Raw genomic sequence first — 18,223 nt, forward strand, 5'->3', positions numbered from 1 at the left:
TTTTTACAAAGGTGTGTTTGAACTAAGAATCTGACGTATCCCTAAAGGTGTAGATCTGCTGAATATGCAAATGGTTTCATAAATTTCATTCCTTATGTCTCTTTCTGTAGTGAGTTAAACTTTAACCCTTTCCTATACCAACTGTATGTGTGTGTGTGTGTGTATGTGTATGTTAGACCAGTTTATGTGTTTATGTAGTATGTTAGACTAGTTTAAGTGTTTATGTAGTTAATAAAACCTTACTTGTATCACACTTGACGTGTTCATTGTTTGCTCATAACCGGAGTCACTAATCATGCAGATTTACGCTACAAGCTTTGTAGAATTGTACAGTAAGAAAGTTATTTCCCTTAACCAGGAAATGAACGTTCTTAGAATTGACAAGACAGCTGACCCTGAGAGGTCAGCTAAATATCTACAGCGGACCTAAAATATGAATAGTTAATTATAACTAGTTATGGTTAATTATTCATATTTCCCATGAGCTGATTCGTTACAGTAGTTTAAAAGAATAGAAAACCCTAAAAAAAAATTTCAACTTAATTAATTTATTTATGTGCAAAGCAAAAAAAAAGATATTTTGCAGAGTGTCCAAACTACTCTTTTACTTACAAGTGGTATAGACTTTTGGACAACAAAAAAGTATTGTACAAATTACAGTTACATTTTTAAATTAGAATTAAAAAAAAAAAAAAACACAAAACAAAAAAATGATCTTATTAGAGTGAACGATACTATACACCACTGGTCAAAAGTTTGGGATCAGAACGATTTTTAATGTTTTTTACAGGAGTTTCTTATGCTCATCAAGAATACAGGGGAAAAAATTATATTGTGAAATATACATATACATTAAAATCTAATTTATTTCTGTGATGCAAAGCTGAATTTTCCGCATCATTTCAGAATGATGATCCTTCAGAAATCATTCTAATATGCTGATTTATTATTATTCATTATTATCATTATTTATTCAGCAAGGATGTGTTAAATTGTTAAGAAGTGATAGCAAAGGTTTATATTGTTACAAAAGATTTATATTTTGAATAAATGCTGTTCTTTTAAACTTTTTATTCATCAAAGAATCCTGAAAAAAGTATCGCAGTTTCCATAAAAATATTTGGCAGCACAATTGTTGCCAACATTTATAATTCTAATAATAAATCAGCATTTTAGAATGATTTCTGAAGGATCATGTGACACTTTATACTGGAGTAATGGCTGATGGAAATTCAGCGTTGCACCACAGAAATAAATTATATTTTAAAGGATATTAAAATAGAAACCATTATTTTATATTGTAATAACATTTTGCAAGATTACCGTTTTTTTTCCGTATTTTTGATCAAATAAATGCAGCCTTGATGAGCAGAAGAGACTTCTTTAAAAAACATTACAAGTCTTACTGATTCCAAACTTTTGAAAAGCAGTGTAGATATGTATGCATATATTATTATTGTCAATCGATGTGGCGATTAATTAATCTAATTAATCACATATTAATTGGACATCAAATTTGGTTGAGAAATCACCCACAAAAGATAATGTCAATTCATGACTTCATGAAAGTTTAAATTAGAATTTTTAAAGTGTCTGGGTAGTATACAATTCAACTGAAGAATGTTTGTAATTATTTTATTTATGCAAAATTATATTAAAACATATTTAAAATGTAAATTCATGACTTCATGAAAGTTACATTTTTAAGTTTAAATTTCGTTTAGAGTAGTCTAAATGTAAATTAGAGACCCCAAAACTTTTTTTGGCGAAGGATACACTGGGCATCACCCTGTAAAATCCCCTCATCTGGTTGATTTGGGTGCTGCATGGCGATAGCTTGTGGAAATTCTCCCAGCATTCTTTGCTGAAAGGCTTCGAGTCTCTCGTAGTCATGCCCTCGACAGACAAACTCCTTATTCTGTGTAGAGAGAAAGAAAAATCCATAAATAAATATATACCGTATTGTCCCGAATATAAGACGATATTTTTGTCTTGGAAATACAGCTGAAAAAACGTGGTCGTCTTATATTCATGGTCTAGACTTTGACATGTCAATAATACACCCACAACAATAGGTGGCGCCAAATACGCATAAAACCAGTGTGCCATGAAATACGTAATGTAATGCGTGTTGTAAAGATCGCGAGTAAAAACAAAAGAGAAAGAAAACCTTACAGCTGCATGAGTCGTGACTGTCGCGTTAGCCTGATGGGACCAAACTCCCTTTGTGATTTTAAAACGTAAGACAGTACCCAGATTTGAAGACTACAGTAAGATTTAACTTCTACTGTTAATAAGATTTTGGTAGGCTACTATTAGATGGATAGCCTAAATGTCCTAATTCAGATGGGCTACCTGTTTTTTAGTTTTTTTTAATGGTATATCAAAAAGTGTATATTTTTTAAATGTGATTGTTGGTACATTTTACCAGTTTTTACAATACTTTCAAAACAAAAATTAAAATAGGAAAAATATGCAATATGATAATAATTGAAGACAAAATGTGTTTTACTAAGAAAAAACAAGATTTGTTTTTTAAAAAGCCTTTTTCCAAAAGGTACATCTGGAAAAAGGGGGGTCATCTTATATTCGGGCCAATACGGTACTATTTAATTTATTGTTGTTTTTTCATTATATATTTATTTTAAATGAAAAAGCAATCCCTTAATTTAATCTTTACAATTATTACAAACAAACAGAGCATGTAAATATCGCAATTGCTCACCCTGAGGAAGAACGGAAACTTCCGGCCATAAAATCCCACCCTGAAGAACTCCGGCTCTAGTCGCTGCTGCTCCATGATGTTGTCATAATATGCTGCCTCCATTTTCTGTAAAGAAAGAGGGAGCTAAATATTCACACAGTGTTGACCTCCTTCTGCGCATAATACATAACACTACATTAATAGCTGCGCGGTCCACTCAAAGTGCTGTTATATAATCTCTATTCATATACAGTATTCACATAAAAAAAAAAAAACATCAAAAAGCACTGACCCGTATCCAGCTGAGACTCTGATAATCGTACAGGGACTCGTACTGGAAGGCTAGTTCACGGCACAGCGGGATGCCGTACTCCCAACACTGGGAAGAGAACAAGAACAGGACAGCATATGCAGTTTAAAACTAGATTTGCATTTCTAGATAAGAAACTCCATCAGTTCTAGTATGGAAAGTTTTAGACAGGTTTATAGAAAGAAATGCCACATTACACTTAGTTTGCACCTTGTTTTCTGACAGGTGTGAATTAAAGGGAAAGTTCATCCAAAAAGGAGAATTCTATCATCATTTAGTCACCCCCAAGTTGTTCCAAACCTGTACAAGTTTCTTTCTTCTGTTGAACACAAAAGAAGATATTTTGTTTGATAGATAATGGTAAGTAAATAGTTGCTGGTAGCCTTTGACTTCCATAGCATGAAAAAAATACTATGGAAGTCAATGGCTTCGGTCAACTGTTTAGTTATCAACATTCTTCAAAGTATCTTCTTTTGTTTTCAACCGAAGAAAGAAACTCATAATAGGTTGAAAAATGAATTTAAAATACAGTTAAAAATGTTAAATTTGACATGAAATCGAAATTAAAAACTTTTCTAAACGCATATTACAAATGTTGCATATACATTTTGCACTGGTACATTTTTTGACATTCCACGCCCACTTCTCAACATCCAATCAAAAATCATTGCACAGAACCAAGTCCCGCTCTATATTTTTGTCCTTTTCGAAAATCTGTTATATTTGCATGTATGTAACAATACGGAAGACAAGATCTATCGCTACTTCAGTTTCATTGCAACTTTAACCCTTTCCCCACCATTGACGAGTTATCTCGTCTTTTACAGGAAAACGCTTCCCCGCCAAAGACGAGTTTTTACGGCTTTTCGTGTTTTCACTGTTATACACTCGGGGGCGCTATTACACATCTTCTGAACGAGTACAAAACCTCCCGGACATAAACACACGTGAACAGGATGGAGAAACTAGTGATCTCTTAAGTAAACAGATGCATATGAAAAATAATGCGATCATCAGCAATAGACAGCATATAAATGAAAACTGCATAATGTTAAAGAGTAAAATGTTGATCCAGGAAGTGGTATATGGGTGATTCTATAATTGGAGATACATTTGGCATTGCGGAAACTTTTCACTAACAGATTTTTTTTCAGTATCTTATTGAAAACATATTTAATTTGAATAATTCAGTGCTTGTCAAACACAAGTTACTTCCTTTTTTACTTTTAATGAAAAATCAGATGTCTTTATGATATTGTTTGTCAAATCTGTTACTGACAAATTAGCCAATGTGTAGAAATAACAATAAATCATAACAGGAAAAATCCTTCTTGTTTCAGGAAGGGATTTATTGGATTCATGCTTTGATAATCGTATATTATCCAGATGTAGCTTTTGATAAAAATGTGATTTTCTTCTTACTTTTGCTCAAAATTATGCATTATGAGACTGCTTTTTTTTTTTTTTTTAAAGGTAGAGGCTCTGATCTTTATTGTGGTGTATTGCATATTCAAATATTCATAAAGCAAAATATACTGGAGGCCATCAAATTTGAGTGAAAATCCGCTGGCGGTGGCTGGCAACTTTTAAAAAAAATGCTGAGTTAACAAGAGTTAACAAGTCAATAGGGTTTTTTTTTTTACTTTTAAATATTATAATGAAAGTCAGTGGGATCCATTGTTGCTTTTGGACCCCACTGACTTTCTTTATAAGGATTAAAAGTAAAAAAAAAACACACAAAAAAAACTCCATTGACTTGTTAAAGTTTCAATGAAATAGAAGAAACTGTAAATCTGTTTGCACTCAACATGGGCAAGTGAAATTCCAAATCCATTTGTCCTGTTGTCGGAAGTAGCACAAATGTGCAGAGTCAGGATCTAAAATTAACACTCACTAAGTAAAACTGGAGTTGGCAAGCATATGAAACGGTTACTCACATGTTGGCCAGCAACTTTTTCGTTTATTAAGTGTAATAATGCCTGAGAATGTGATATGTTTTAGCACAATTACCAAATCCAAGACTGCTTTGCAATTATAAATACTGTATGTAATCTGATGAGCTTTGTGTTTCAGAGTGAAGCGCTGTGAGCTTTTCACGTGAGCCACTCATGATAACAGTGTTTTCATTGTCCCAGGGCGGTTCGCAGTAAGATTGAAATTATCCACAAAAGTGTGAATGGAGGCTATAAGTTGTCAATTGAATTTTATAGGAATTACTCCAAATTGTTAAACTGTTGCTGAAACAAAGCAGTATCTGTAAATACCTTTCCCTTGTTGAAGTAGTGGATGACCTTACGACAGCACAAAAAAACTCCATTGACTTGTTAAAATTTCAATGAAATAGAAGAAACTGTAAATCTGTTTGCACTCAACATGGGCAAGTGAAATTCCAAATCCATTTGTCCTATTGTCGGAAGTAGCACAAATGTGCAGAGTCAGGATCTAAAATTAACACTCACTAAGTAAAACTGGTACTGGTAAATTACTCACATGTTGGCCAGTAACTTTTTCGTTTATTAAGTGTAATAATGCCTGAGAATGTGATATGTTTTAGCACAATTACCAAATCCAAGACTGCTTTGCAATTATAAATACTGTATGTAATCTGATGAGCTTTGTGTTTCAGAGTGAAGCGCTGTGAGCTTTTCACGTGAGCCACTCATGATAACAGTGTTTTCAGTGTCCCAGAGCGGTTCGCAGTAAGATTGAAATTATCCACAAAAGTGTGAATGGAGGCTGTAAGTTAGCCATTTGCTTTAAAAACATTATAGACTAATCCTGCTTTAGCAACCACTGCCGCTCACCATTTTTAAGACAATCTTTTGCTCTCTTCTAATGTATGTCTGTGGAGGATCATTGTGTTTGGACCAATTGTCAATTGAATTTTATAGGAATTACTCCAAATTGTTAAACCGTTGCTGAAACAAAGCAGTATCTGTAAATACCTTTCCCTTGTTGAAGTAGTGGATGACCTTACGACAGAGACCCTCTTTGCGATGCCATTCGCTCTGCGCAGGATAGTGCAGGAACTCCCGGAGGGGCCTTTCCTCCCAGTGGAGCAGCTCCCAGTACAGCAGGAGGGTAAACGCCGCCTCTGTGAGACACAATGGTTGATAAAGTTGAAATACTCTTTGAGTAAGGTACTTCCTTTTAGAGCTGGTAGAGCATAGTGCTAGCAACACAAAGGTCATGGGTTTGAATGCCAGGAAACATACAGTATGTAGTGATAAAATGTGTACTAAGTGTGATGTGAGGCTATAAGTTGTCAATTGAATTTTATAGGAATTACTCCAAATTGTTAAACTGTTGCTGAAACAAAGCAGTATCTGTAAATACCTTTCCCTTGTTGAAGTAGTGGATGACCTTACGACAGAGACCCTCTTTGCGATGCCATTCGCTCTGCGCAGGATAGTGCAGGAACTCCCGGAGGGGCCTTTCCTCCCAGTGGAGCAGCTCCCAGTACAGCAGGAGGGTAAACGCCGCCTCTGTGAGACACAATGGTTGATAAAGTTGAAATACTCTTTGAGTAAGGTACTTCCTTTTAGAGCTGGTAGAGCATAGTGCTAGCAACACAAAGGTCATGGGTTTGAATGCCAGGAAACATACAGTATGTAGTGAAAAAATGTGTACTTTATAGGCCTTATGTAGCTCCGCCCCTTTTCAGCACTGCAATTTTTCTTCTGTCTTCCAGTTTGTATTTCTCTACTGACATTTCTTATGACATCTGCTTCGAATATGCACATGGCAACTTTCTCTACAATAAGTCAATCCATTTCACAAGCAAATTACTTTTGACAGCAGTGCCATAGAAATATGCAGAGCTACTACGAAAATGGAAGTTCAAAGACAAAATTCTAAAGATGACTGCACACTTGTTTCTTTGACGCATAAGGTCTATATGCACTATAAGGGGCTGTTCACACAAAATTGGTTTATATTCCATTGCACTGCTTTTCCATTCGTTTTCTATGTAAATATGTGCTATAAGGATCTTTGAATGTTGCGTTTTTGTCTTTTGCAGCATCTCACTTATAAATTGGCACTTTAAAAACGTGACGCTCAAGTTGCAAGAATTTTAAAGGGATAGTTCACCCAAAATGAAAATTACCCCCTGATTTATTCACCCTCAAGCCATCCTAGGTGTAAATGACTTTCGTCTTCCAAACGAATACAATCGGAGATATATTAAAAAATCTTCTAAGATTTACAATGGCAGTGAATGGCTGTTGAGATTTTGAAGTCCAATAAAGTGCATCCATCTATCATAAAAAGTGCTCCACACTGTCACGAATCCTGTCCATGAACTTCCGTCTGCTTCCCTCCAGAGGTCTCCCTCCCATTATATTGACTCTCACACCACACAGACTGTTACACATCACCCTGGACTACATTTCCCATGCTCCACTGCACTAATCACAAGTTCACCTGAAACCAAACACACACAGCTGCTACCAATAACACACACTATATAAATCAGTCTCACACCACCGTTCAACGCAGAGTATTGTATAGCGTTTATCACTCATAGCAATAGCTACTCTACGGAGCCATTTCTAGTTCTTAGTTTCAAGTCATAGTCTTGCCCTGCCTGCTTTCCCGTGTTCAGATTCTTGCCTGTGTATTTTGTATTATCCTTTCGTCTTGCCATTCGGACTATGTTTGCACCTTGCCTGGACTATTGCTCATGTTGTCGGATTACCCCTCTTGTCAAGCCCTCTGGATATTGTTAGCCACTGATCGACCACGCCCATTTTGGATTACTACTGTCTTGCCCTCAATATACCTGTTTGCCATTGTCTGACCCATGCCTGTTATGACCACGTCTCTTAATAAAGCCTTGCATATGGATCTGCATGCCTCTCGTCTCGTCGCCTCACAGAATACTCGGCCACACAAGGATCCAGCAGCTTTTCAGAGGAACAGTGGCCAGGTATGGACACAGCACATATATTATTAACTCTTAAACAAGGTTCGCTGGAGAACTATATTCAGGAGTATCTAGCCATTGCCTATTACTCTGATTTACTGGACTGTTTGTTGATAGAGGTTTTTTGCGACGGCATTAATCAACTGCTGAGGTCTAAGCTTAGATGCGAGGGTCCACATTCATAACTCTGTCAGTTTATGGACTATGCTTTGTTGACTGTTGGCTATCTATTCACTGTGGGTGCCGCGGAGGAGGAACGCGACACCGCATCTATGACTGAAATGGTGGCTGCACCAGAGCGCACTCACAAAATGGCGGCCACAACAACCGGTCACGTCATTACTGCCATTCGTGAGCCAAGTCAAGTCATCGCTGATCATCCTGAGCCAAATCAAGTCATCACTGATCATCATGAGGCAAGTCAAGTCAATGCTGATCATTCTGAGTCAAATCACATCACAGCTGATCATCCAGAGTCCCGTAACATCACAGTTGGTCATCCAGAGTCACATCACATCGTAACTGATCATCCAGAGTCACGCCACATCACAGCTGATCATCATGAGTCAAGTCAAGTCACAGCTAATCTTCCAGTCACGTCACGTCTCAGCTGTTCGTCCAGAGTCACGTCACATCACAGCTGATCTTCCAGAGTCTTGTCACATCACAGCTCATCGTCTAGAGTCTCGTCACGTCACAGCTGATCGTCCAGAGTATCGTCACTTCCCGTTTGTTGCACTCAGATCTTCGAGGTCAGGTCTTCTGTATCCCAGACTGGCATCCAGCGTGGAGGATCCACCGCTGGTGTCAGCAGTCGCAGCTGGTATTCCCAAATCTATTCACTCTAGCCCTCCTGTTCCTATACGATTCCCCTGTCTGTAGCGCTTCCCATAATGGGGATCGCTTTATGGAGTGTTTGGGCTGCATACACCACCACTGAGACTCTTGAAACCGCGACGCCTACTATGATGTTTCTAGAGGTGGCGATGGCGCCCGCTGCAGCTTCTCCAGAGGTGGCGGTGTGTGCTGCAGAACCTCCCGAGGTGGCAGCGCTCGCTTCAGCTCCTTGTATGGTGGTGACGCCCAGCAATGCACTCTCAGCCTGTCATGTCGTGGTCGAAGGAACCGTTGATGAACGCTGTACCTGTCCTGTTAAAGAGAATATTAATGAACTATTTCCTGATGGTACTGCTGTAGAACCTCCAGAGGTGGTGGCATCCGCTGCAGAACCTCCAGAGGTGTCAGTAATATCCACCTATGAACTTCCTGTTTGTCCTGTCAAGACTGTGAATCCTCGTCCTGCCCTGTCATGGCTATGGAGGCCGTCTGTGAATCCTCGTCATGCCCTGTCACGGCTATGGAGGCCGTCTGTGAACTATCTGACTGTCCTGTCACGGCTATGGAGGCCGTCTGTGAGCTCTTTGCCTGTCCCGTCACCGCTACGGAAGCTGCTTTTGAACTTTTGTCCTACTCTGAACTGGCTGAGGAGGCCATCTCTGAACTCTCGTCCTGTTCTGAATCAGCCATGGAGGCTGATTGTGAACTGTATGTTCGTCTAAGGGCTGCTAATGAATTGTCTGTCCACTAATTTCAAATAATATGTCTGATATGCCATTTGTTTGTCCAGTTTCAGTCACTGAAATATCTACCAGTCCAGTTTCAGTTAACACCCTAACCCTAACCTAACCCATTTTTGAACTGTCTGCCCATCCAGTTTCAGTCAGTGATCCTGTTTATTTACAGTCAACCCAACCAGTCTTTGTAAATGCACCCAATCTTGAACGGTCTGCCTGTCCAGCCACTCTCAAGGAAACCAACACGGAACTTTCAGCCCTGTCTGTCATAGTCCAAGAACCCACCTCTGTACTCTTAACCCTGCCTGTCATGAGCCCAGAAACTAAGAACGCACATCATGCCCTGTTCACCTTGTCACTGCCAATCCAGTTCCTGTCCTGTCTATCAGGCTCAAGGAGACTGTTAAAGAACTATCTGCATGTCCTGTTCCGCCCCTTGAGACCGTAAATGCACTGTCTATCTCCTGTGTTTCAGTTTTCCCTAGACTCCAGTTCCTGATCACTCTGGCCCGCCGTGGTGGTCTTCTGCTTCGTCTGCTCCACCATGGTGGTCTTCTGTCTGGTTATGGTGGGCTTCTGCTCCATCTGCTCGCTGTGGTGGTCTTCTGTCTGGTTCTGGTGGTCTTCTGCTCCATCTGCTCACCGTGGTGGTCTTCTGTCTGGTTCTTGTGGTCTTCTGCTTCGCCCTGGTGGGCTTCTGCTCCGTCTGCTCTGCTGTGGAGGTCTGTGGAGGGGGGGAGCAAAGTGCTCCACTCTGTCACGAATTCTGTCCATGAACTTCCGTCTGCTTGCCACCAGAGGTCGCCCTCCCATTATATTGACTCTCACACCACACAGACTGTTACACGTCACCCTGGACTACATTTCCCATGCTCCACTGCACTAATCACAAGCTCACCTGAAACCAAACACACACAGCTGCTACCAATAACACACACTATATAAATCAGTCTCACACCACCGTTCAACGCAGAGTATTGTATAGCGTTTATCACTCATAGCAATAGCTACTCTACGGAGCCATTTCTAGTTCTTAGTTTCAAGTTATAGTCTTGCCCTGCCTGCTTTCCCATGTTCAGATTCTTGCCTGTGTATTTTGTATTATCCTTTCGTCTTGCCATTCGGACTATGCTTGCACCTTGCCTGGATGTTGCTCATGTTGTCGGATTACCCCTCTTGTCAAGCCCTCTGGATATTGTTAGCCACTGATCGACCACGCCCGTTTTGGATTACTCTTCTGTCTTGCCCTCAATATACCTGCTTGCCATTGTCTGACCCATGCCTGTTATGACCACGTCTCTTAATAAAGCCTTGCATGTGGATCCGCATGCCTCTCTTCTCGTCGCCTCCATCACACACACGACTCCGGGGGGTTAATAAACGCCGTCTGAAGCGAATCGATGTGTTTGTGTAAAAAAAAAAAAAATCTTATTTTAAACTTTAGAAACTGTAATATATAGCTTCCGCTAACTGTCATTCGTGCGTTCACGAGAGAGTGGCGTTCCAGCAGATGACGTAGGATGAATGCATAGCATAAGCTCCGGTAAGAGGTGATGAATTCGGAAGCACAGAAGAGTGAGCAAAACAAAACACTGGTCATGTCTAAGAAGTACAAAATATGGATTTGTAAGGAAAAATGTCAGAGGATTTCAATATAAGCCAAGAGGAGACAGGTTTTCCTTTGCTGTAAACAAAATTTGGTTCATGCGAGTACGACAGTTAGCGAAAGCTAGAGATTAAGGTTTATAAAGTTTTAAATATGGATATTTTTCTTACACAAATGCATCGCTTCCTTTCAGAAGGCTTTTATTAACCCCTGGAGCCAAGTGGAGTACTTTTTATGATGGATTAATGCACTTTATAGGACTTCAAAATCTCAACAGCCATTCACTGCCATTATAAAGCTGGGAAGAACCAGGACATTTTTTTTATATAACTCTGAATGTATTTATCTGAAAGAAGAAAGTCATATACACCTAGGATGGCTTGAGGGTGAGTAAATCAGGGGGTGATTTTCATTTTTTGGTGAACTATCCCCTAGAAACTAAGAACGCACATCATGCCCTGTTCACCTTGTCACTGCCAATCCAGTTCCTGTCCTGTCTATCAGGCTCAAGGAGACTGTTAAAGAACTATCTGCATGTCCTGTTCCGCCCCTTGAGACCGTAAATGCACTGTCTATCTCCTGTGTTTCAGTTTTCCCTAGACTCCAGTTCCTGATCACTCTGGCCCGCCGTGGTGGTCTTCTGCTTCGTCTGCTCCACCATGGTGGTCTTCTGTCTGGTTATGGTGGGCTTCTGCTCCATCTGCTCGCTGTGGTGGTCTTCTGTCTGGTTCTGGTGGTCTTCTGCTCCATCTGCTCACCGTGGTGGTCTTCTGTCTGGTTCTTGTGGTCTTCTGCTTCGCCCTGGTGGGCTTCTGCTCCGTCTGCTCTGCTGTGGAGGTCTTCTGCTCCGTATGCTCTGCCCTGGTGGGCTCCTGCTCCGTCTGCTCTGCCCTGGCTCCCTGCTCTGCCGGTTCCATCCTAGTTCTTTGCTCCGTCCTTGCCAGTTTCGCCTGGGTGCCCTGCTCAGCTTCAGTCCCCGGTCTCTCCACTTCCACGTGGACCTGGCCCTGGGGGGGGGTGTATTTTGTATTATCCTTTCGTCTTGCCATTCGGACTATGCTTGCACCTTGCCTGGATGTTGCTCATGTTGTCGGATTACCCCTCTTGTCAAGCCCTCTGGATATTGTTAGCCACTGATCGACCACGCCCGTTTTGGATTACTCTTCTGTCTTGCCCTCAATATACCTGCTTGCCATTGTCTGACCCATGCCTGTTATGACCACGTCTCTTAATAAAGCCTTGCATGTGGATCCGCATGCCTCTCTTCTCGTCGCCTCCATCACACACACGACTCCGGGGGGTTAATAAACGCCGTCTGAAGCGAATCGATGTGTTTGTGTAAAAAAAAAAAAAATCTTATTTTAAACTTTAGAAACTGTAATATATAGCTTCCGCTAACTGTCATTCGTGCGTTCACGAGAGAGTGGCGTTCCAGCAGATGACGTAGGATGAATGCATAGCATAAGCTCCGGTAAGAGGTGATGAATTCGGAAGCACAGAAGAGTGAGCAAAACAAAACACTGGTCATGTCTAAGAAGTACAAAATATGGATTTGTAAGGAAAAATGTCAGAGGATTTCAATATAAGCCAAGAGGAGACAGGTTTTCCTTTGCTGTAAACAAAATTTGGTTCATGCGAGTACGACAGTTAGCGAAAGCTAGAGATTAAGGTTTATAAAGTTTTAAATATGGATATTTTTCTTACACAAACGCATCGCTTCCTTTCAGAAGGCTTTTATTAACCCCTGGAGCCAAGTGGAGTACTTTTTATGATGGATTAATGCACTTTATAGGACTTCAAAATCTCAACAGCCATTCACTGCCATTATAAAGCTGGGAAGAACCAGGACATTTTTTTTATATAACTCTGAATGTATTTATCTGAAAGAAGAAAGTCATATACACCTAGGATGGCTTGAGGGTGAGTAAATCAGGGGGTGATTTTCATTTTTTGGTGAACTATCCCCTTTAACTTAAAAAACAAAACGCATCTCTCAACCTAACATTTTTTTATTTATTAATTTTATTTTATTTTTTTCATTACAATGCCCTGCGTCTTGTGCTTTTTAAATGCAAAAAAACACATTCTGTGAATAATGCCTCACCTGTGTAGTTTTCGGCCTGCAGGTGCATGTCGCACAGCTTGTGAATGTATCTGATGTACATCTCCTCCTTATTAATCTCCGACTTGTAGAAATTCTACAAAATGAGATCATATGATCATCAGGTTACTTTTGTTTAATCGCAAAAATGCCACATTGCATATATTAGGCTGACAGTGGATTGAATAAAGGGTAAGACTCACCAGCAGGTTAACAGTGCAACCGATCTTCTTGTTTTCTGTCTCATCACCTTTCATGCAATCTCTGCCGACACAAGAAACAGGAAGTCTCATTAGATATGCCCTCCGATGCCACGCCCACTGACCATATATGGGCCATATGATGGGTTTGCACACAAAAATGAGAAGAACTTCGATTTGAATCTGTCTGGTTTCTACACAGTTTACTAAGAGTTTTACATACAATTTATTGATTGCTAAATGCTGCGCAACAATAATGAGTTTTGGCTGAACATTTTACATGTCAAAAGTCAAATGGCCACTTCCTGTTTAAGTCAGCAGCCACAAAAAAAAAACAAAAAGCGAAAATATGTAAATAACAGCTAATTTAAAAAAAATGTATAAACACTATAAAACTATATAACACTTACACTTATCCGTAGACACTAGAATGAGAGTTTTACCTGTAGTCCAGCAGTCTCTCCATGAGGCGTGTGACAGATGTGACGAAAGAGACGCCCGTCTCCCTCCAGGTCTCCTGCTCGATCTTCTCCAGCAGACTAGACATAAACAACGCACACATATATAGAATTATTTAAGGGCACTTCATGGGCTCAAGGTAAAACAGGGGCTTGTAATGGAAGATCTGTTTTTAATAGCATCTGATAGGTTGAACAGGGTTAGTTTCCTCTTACCTGGGGTACGGCCCAAACAGTTGAGTTCTAATAATCCCGCAGCACAAGGTAAATCAGAGACACTCAGGTTATAACAAGAGTACTTAAACAGCTGGATGTGTAGCTGTGTGTGTCAGTAGAGAAGGTAGAGGGAGTGTGTGTGTGTGTGTGTGTGTGCACGCACTTACAGCAAACTGAAGAGTTCTCTGTAATTCTCGTCTCCTTTGCCTTCAGACACCAGACTGTCCAGTTTGTCTATCAGTTCTGCCTCGACCTGCACCGTAAACATGAACTGAATTATGTGCTTATAATGAAGTAATATTTCTTTATTGATATTATTTATGTTTTCAGAAATTAAATTGTTTTTGTCAGTCGGTGCCACCCGAATTGCCAAGAATGGATGCTGATAAAAAATCCATCAAAATTACTTTTAAACAATGTTTTATTACATAAATAAATAATTTTTTAAAAATGTACTTTGTAACAGTTTTATTACAAACATGTTACTTTTTTGTGATAAAAAAAGGATAATAATAATATCATATCATAACAAAATATTTTATTGGTTTTATTGTTGTTATTATTGAATGTAATAATAATAATAATAATATATTACATATTTTATTATATTAATTTTTTTCTTCAAAGTGACATTATTTCTCAAAAACAGCCTGAATATACAATAATTATTTCTTAATTAATTTTTTCATTAATTTTTTTTTCTTCATTATTATTATTATTATTAGCCATTTTTTCCATTATTATTTGCCATTTACTATAATTTACCATTTATAATTTATGGTTACATTTAGAGTGAAAATAAATCATAATCATACTATTTTGTTTCCCTGGAACATAACTCAGGTTAAGAGAAACAGAAAAAATAGCCAAGAAAAGACAGAAAAGCAGAAGCAGGTATAATGGACCTGTTTGAAGTTGCCGTTCTTTCTCTGTTCCCAGTCCATCATATCGTGGAAGATGGGGATCATTATGTTTCGGACTTCATTTTGCGGTACAAGCGTCACACCCAAAAATGGGCCAATCATTCCTGGTATGAAGTGGATCTTATTCTCACCTGCAGCCAAACCAAGCAAATCGTAATTATTCATTCCCTTTTTTTTTTTTAAATGGTGGCTCTTTATTGTTAAAGCCTGAATGTCTGGGTTTAAGTAACAAAGTGAGGGAGCTTTACATGACATGAATCTGAAATCTGTTATTTTTAATAATATTAATAATGAAAAACCCTGTGAGTTTCAGCAACACATTTTAGTAGTTATGGGGGAATTTCTGCAGTGCAGTACCTTCCTCTAGCTCTAGAGGTCCGTACTGTTTTTCTAGAGGAAGTGGCTGTTTGTGTTTGTGTTTCTGTGCGTGTGCAGAGAAATGCAGGAAAAAAGAATGAAACAGAGTCGAAAGACAGAGAGGGAATCAAAACGCTCACCCAAATTCTGCCACATGCTAAACAGCTCATAAGCCATCATGACCCTCATATCACCATACCTGCAAAGACAAGAAAAACACATTAAAAACTCCTCTAAACCCATGCAGGAATCTAAGACGACAAACAAACAGCATTTATTAAACACACTAGACTCAGAAGAACAGAAGAGCCACACGCTGGGCTGAAGATCACAGACGTAAAAGGAGAAGCAGAGAGATGAATCGACCCTCTCGACAAACTCACAGGGTGATCATCTATCTTGCATGCTGTGTAGAAGTCGTGCGCACATTTCTGCATCTAAGGCTTTTTTGTATTTGAGTATTTGACCAATAACTGAAGGAACATATATACTGTATATTAATCATGAGATGTAGCTAGCCAGTAAAGAAGGAATACAGAATAAGAGCTGTTGCATGTACTCCAGATGGATTTAACATGGATTAGTCCACGCTACAATACTCAAATTATTATTTGTTTCATATTTAAAGAGTATCTGGGTTAAATACAACTTAAACTCTGCTGACAGCATTTGTGACATGACATTTGTGAAAGTAATTTGGACTTTTGTCCTTTGGTAAGTAACAAAAGGAATTTACAAGGAAAGCCTGTGGAGGAAAAATATTACAATCTGCATGCATTTAGAAACAATGACAGGTTGATTTCTTCGTAACGTCTTTAGACAATACAGTGTGTGAATGAGCAGGATCAAATCTTACTTGTCAAAGACCTTCTTCCGCTTGGCTGGTGTCAGAGTCTCCAGCTGTAGACTGGGCTGGTTGATAAACAACACTGCCAGACTGAAGTACGAATTCCACACCTGACGGAAAAAGCAACACAAACGTTTAGTGATGCTACTGCAATACTCTATGTACTGCCACATTTCTTTAATAGAGATCTTGACAAAGTTTTGAAGGAGAATTAATATGATTCATGTAGCCAATAGCATTCCCTTGGATATACACAACTGATTGATTATTTGGTGGGCGTGTCTTCAAGAGTTCAAGCCCCTCCTCTTCCAGAAAGGAAGCCACGCCTCCCAATTATTTTCCATATCAATCTATTCTGAACTATTGTTTGAACACTAATGGTAAAGTCACATTTACTGGTGCTCTGCACATTTTTGTCGACGAAATCCAGTATGCCCGTGAAATTGACCACACCTTAAGGGTGTCAACAGATATTTCAATATTCATGCTGTTATGAAATGCGGATTTCAGTTTTAGCATGGCTTCACTAGTCAAACTAATCTACCTGTGATGATTAAGTACCTTAACCAGTTCAGATTGGATTCTGGATTTAAGATGCTCTACATTGACTTGAACACACCTATTGATTCTTGGGTGGGCGTGTCCTAGTCCCCTCTTCCAGAAAGGAAGCCACACCCACCAATTATTTTGCACATGAAACTATTCTGTACTATTTTCTCTGTACATTTTTGTTGACGAAATCCTGTAATTTCAAAAGGAATCCACAGAAAAGGGAACTCTGCAAAATATTTCTCAATGCAGATTTCGCAAAGGGTTCAGTTGGTCATGTGACATTGCTACGCTGACCATATCTGACCATAATGTGACCATATCTTAAGGATGTCAATTGATATTAGTTACGATATGCTGAATAAGTTTTACATGGCTTCACTGGCCCAAGCGATCTACCAGTGTCTATTAACTATCCTAACCAGTTCAGATTGGATTCCGGATTAAAGTTGCTCCACAATGGTCTACTCTTTTTTTTTTAGGGGATATCCAGTGAAAACCCACACTGGTAGACAGGGCCATGTTTTTCTCTCAAAGATAACCTTCATTAATAATTCAGTAGATTTGAACTTTTCAGAGCCAGTCTCCCTGGTTAGTGGTACCATCTGTCTTTATCAGGGAGGAGAGCTTCATTAGAGTGGATTAGAGAGAGCCAAGAGTGTCCAACAGCAGGACACCATGAAGTCCCACATGAAGCACGTTTGTGTACATGTGGAATGTGATATTCAGAAAATGGGACATGTGTGGGTTTGAAAATTATGTTTATGTTTAATGTGCGTTTCAGTGCCAGGGAGTCTGTGGTTCATCACAATCACACACCTTAAAATCAAAGTCAGCATCTGTAAAGCTTTTATGAAGAGCAGGCGACAGATACTGAGTTGTGCTCACAATGATACTGCAAGAAAGAAAAGGTATAATTAGAAAAACATAGAGTATAGTGTACAGTATAAATATGTGATGATCTTTTTTTTTCAGGATTTTTTGATGAACGGTCACATTTCTTGCATCCATGCTGGAGAAAAATATTACTTTCTTTAAAAATAATAAAGTCTTTTTGACTACAAACTTTTGACAAGTAGTGTATATTTTTGCTTGAAAAGTGCACTTATGCTCTGTAAAAATAATATCTAATGCAATGACATTCATATTGAAAGTGACTTTACTGTCATTGTCAAGTAACTTTACAAGTACTAAAAATATGATAATTCCAGAGAAAATTTTTTTTGAATAACATATATGGTATAATACAATGTTTATTCAAACCAAAACAATATGTTTTGAGCCAAAAAAAAAAAAAATCAATAAGGAAGGAAACAGGAATGAGGTAAAAAAGGGGAAAAATTGATCGATTCTCACTTGCTGGTCAGCAGTCGCATGACGTTCCAGTCACGTGGGAATATACTGAGTTTCATCAGGTTTCTGAATACACAGAATATCTTCAGCAAGAACTC

At 39.0% G+C, this 18,223-nt stretch overlaps 1 protein-coding gene across 1 annotated transcript in view; it reads right to left on the reverse strand.

The window, feature by feature from the left end:
• LOC107567192 (dedicator of cytokinesis protein 3-like) overlaps positions 1–18,223 on the reverse strand; it is a 278,352-nt gene that overhangs the window by 33,288 nt on the left and 226,841 nt on the right. Inside the window, exons 28-41 of the mRNA XM_016252833.1 lie at positions 18,129–18,223; positions 17,592–17,667; positions 16,233–16,333; positions 15,517–15,575; positions 15,002–15,150; positions 14,264–14,349; positions 14,097–14,123; positions 13,866–13,961; positions 13,426–13,486; positions 13,226–13,319; positions 6,351–6,499; positions 2,997–3,083; positions 2,726–2,830; positions 1,777–1,918 (exon numbers count right to left, since the gene is read on the reverse strand). Of these exons, the coding sequence (XP_016108319.1) occupies positions 1,777–1,918; positions 2,726–2,830; positions 2,997–3,083; positions 6,351–6,499; positions 13,226–13,319; positions 13,426–13,486; positions 13,866–13,961; positions 14,097–14,123; positions 14,264–14,349; positions 15,002–15,150; positions 15,517–15,575; positions 16,233–16,333; positions 17,592–17,667; positions 18,129–18,223 (1,327 nt within the window). The remainder of the gene's footprint in view (positions 1–1,776; positions 1,919–2,725; positions 2,831–2,996; positions 3,084–6,350; positions 6,500–13,225; positions 13,320–13,425; positions 13,487–13,865; positions 13,962–14,096; positions 14,124–14,263; positions 14,350–15,001; positions 15,151–15,516; positions 15,576–16,232; positions 16,334–17,591; positions 17,668–18,128) is intronic.

The sequence above is a fragment of the Sinocyclocheilus grahami genome, unplaced genomic scaffold (assembly GCF_001515645.1).
Source record: "Sinocyclocheilus grahami isolate Dianchi unplaced genomic scaffold, SAMN03320097.WGS_v1.1 scaffold1132.1, whole genome shotgun sequence".
Taxonomy (NCBI): Eukaryota; Metazoa; Chordata; class Actinopteri; order Cypriniformes; family Cyprinidae; genus Sinocyclocheilus; species Sinocyclocheilus grahami.